General features: G+C 52.2%; 1 protein-coding gene across 1 annotated transcript; it reads right to left on the bottom strand.

The window, feature by feature from the left end:
• Nucleotides 1-232: 232 nt before the first annotated feature.
• On the bottom strand, nucleotides 233-1,192 carry LOC136000730 (olfactory receptor 14C36-like). Its single transcript, XM_065654683.1, has one exon. It carries the CDS (start codon nucleotides 1,190-1,192, stop codon nucleotides 233-235), a length of 960 nt encoding a protein of 319 aa, XP_065510755.1.
• Nucleotides 1,193-1,932: the final 740 nt, after the last annotated feature.

Below are 1,932 nucleotides of genomic sequence, written 5' to 3'. Positions count from 1 at the left end.
TTTTGTTACAGAGATGCTATGGGAGACTAAGCTCTGACACAGTGTTAGAAAAACATTTATACAGCTTTCAGGTGTTTTAAAACTATTTATAATGGGTTCATTATTCAGGATAGTGAGCTAGACATGAACAGTTATGTACCAACATAATAACCATAAATAACAATATGGGTAATGCTAACAAAGTAAAACGGATAAAACAGGGTACAGGCCTGCATTGGGATACAATTAGACATCATTTGTGGACAGTGATGGAAAGATGATCAGTATTGACAAACGCCCATGAAATCACTTTCCTAATGGACACCTTGAGCTCCTGGTTCCTCATGCTGTAGATGAGGGGGTTCACTGCTGGAGGCACCAATGCGTATAGAACAGACACCACCAGGTCCAGGGATGGGGAGGAGATGGAGGGGGGCTTCAGGTAGGCAAACATAATGGTGCTGACAAACAGGGAGACCACGGCCAGGTGAGGGAGGCACGTGGCAAAGGCTTTGTGCCGTCCCTGCTCAGAGGGGATCCTCAGCACGGCCCTCAAGATCTGCACATAGGACAGCACAATGAACACAAAACACCCAAATGATAAACAGAGACTAACCACAAGAAGCCCAGCTTCCCTGAGGTAGGCATCTGAGCAGGAGAGCTTGAGGATCTGGGGGATTTCACAGAAGAACTGGTCCAGGTCATTGCCCTTGCACAGTGGCAGTGAAAATGTATTGGCTGTGTGCAGCAGAGCATTGAGAAACCCAGTGGCCCAGGCAGCTGCTGCCATGTGGACACAAGCTCTGCTGCCCAGGAGGGTCCCGTGGTGCAGGGGTTTGCAGATGGCAACGTAGAGGTCGTAGGACATGACGGTGAGGAGAGAAAACTCTGCACCAAACAAGAAAGCTAAAAAGAAGACCTGGGCAGCACATCCTGCATAGGAAATGACCCTGGTGTCCCACAGAGAGTTGGCCATGGATTTGGGGACAGTGATGGAGATGGAGCCCAGGTCGAGGAGAGCGAGGTTGAGCAGGAAGAAGTACATGGGGGTGTGGAGGTGCTGGTCACAGGCTATGGTGGTGATGATGAGGCCGTTGCCCAGGAGGGCAGCCAGGTAGATGCCCAGGAAGAGCCAGAAGTGCAAGAGCTGCAGCTCCCGTGTGTCTGTGAATGCCAGGAGGAGGAACCTGGTGATGGAGCTGTTGTTGGACATTTGCTGATGAGCATGGGGCACTGTCACAGGAGCAAAAGACAGTGATAAGTTAGGGGAGACTTCTCTGAGCAAAAGCAAAGCCATTTCTCATACCTCCTCCCCTGCTCCACACCCCTTGTCCTTTTCCAGACCTTCCTTCAGGTCCGTGGCTGAGCCCTGGGTGGTGCTGGCTGGAGGTGCCGTGAGGAGCAGGGCCTGTGCCCGCTGGCTGCCCAGGAGTCAGCCCTGCTCTGCAGCAGGGGTCATGGAACGGGGGGCAGGGTGCAGTCCTGGGGTTCAGCTTTGTCAGATGGAACCATGCCATGTCTCACCCTTTCCTAATGTCTCAGCACCCCATGTTTGCCCAGGATACACACGGCTCATTTCAAAAACCCAACAGCATTTTCTCTGTCACAGCATCTCTGAGCTTCTCCATGGGGCTTTCAGAGAACACAAAGAAGTTGTAGGACAGGTTTACATCCTGGAGGGAAGATCACAGATCAGAAGGACACCTGAAGGATATGTCCAAGTGCCCTAATGATGGCATCTGATTCAGGGAGACTCAGCTCATTCCCCAGCCCCACACACTGCATTGCCCACAGCCCCACAGCTCAGAGCAAAGCTGGGACACGTGTTCCCATGGACACACCTGCAGGAAAGGACCCACAAGATCAGGCTGTGACTCTGCAGCTGAAACTCCCATCCCCAGAGAGCCTGACAGCAAGAACCAGATCACACCAACAGTGACCCAGAGCAGTGGA

Source organism: Caloenas nicobarica, chromosome 34 (genome assembly GCF_036013445.1).
Source record: "Caloenas nicobarica isolate bCalNic1 chromosome 34, bCalNic1.hap1, whole genome shotgun sequence".
Lineage (NCBI taxonomy): Eukaryota > Metazoa > Chordata > Aves > Columbiformes > Columbidae > Caloenas > Caloenas nicobarica.
The sequence above is the reverse complement of the archived record's forward strand: the minus strand, read 5'-3'. Positions and strand labels throughout refer to the sequence as shown.

What these genes read in the sequence shown, in the direction of transcription:
- LOC136000730 (XM_065654683.1), bottom strand. Translation starts at nt 1,192, where the DNA reads ATGTCCAACAACAGCTCCATCACCAGGTTCCTCCTCCTGGCATTCACA.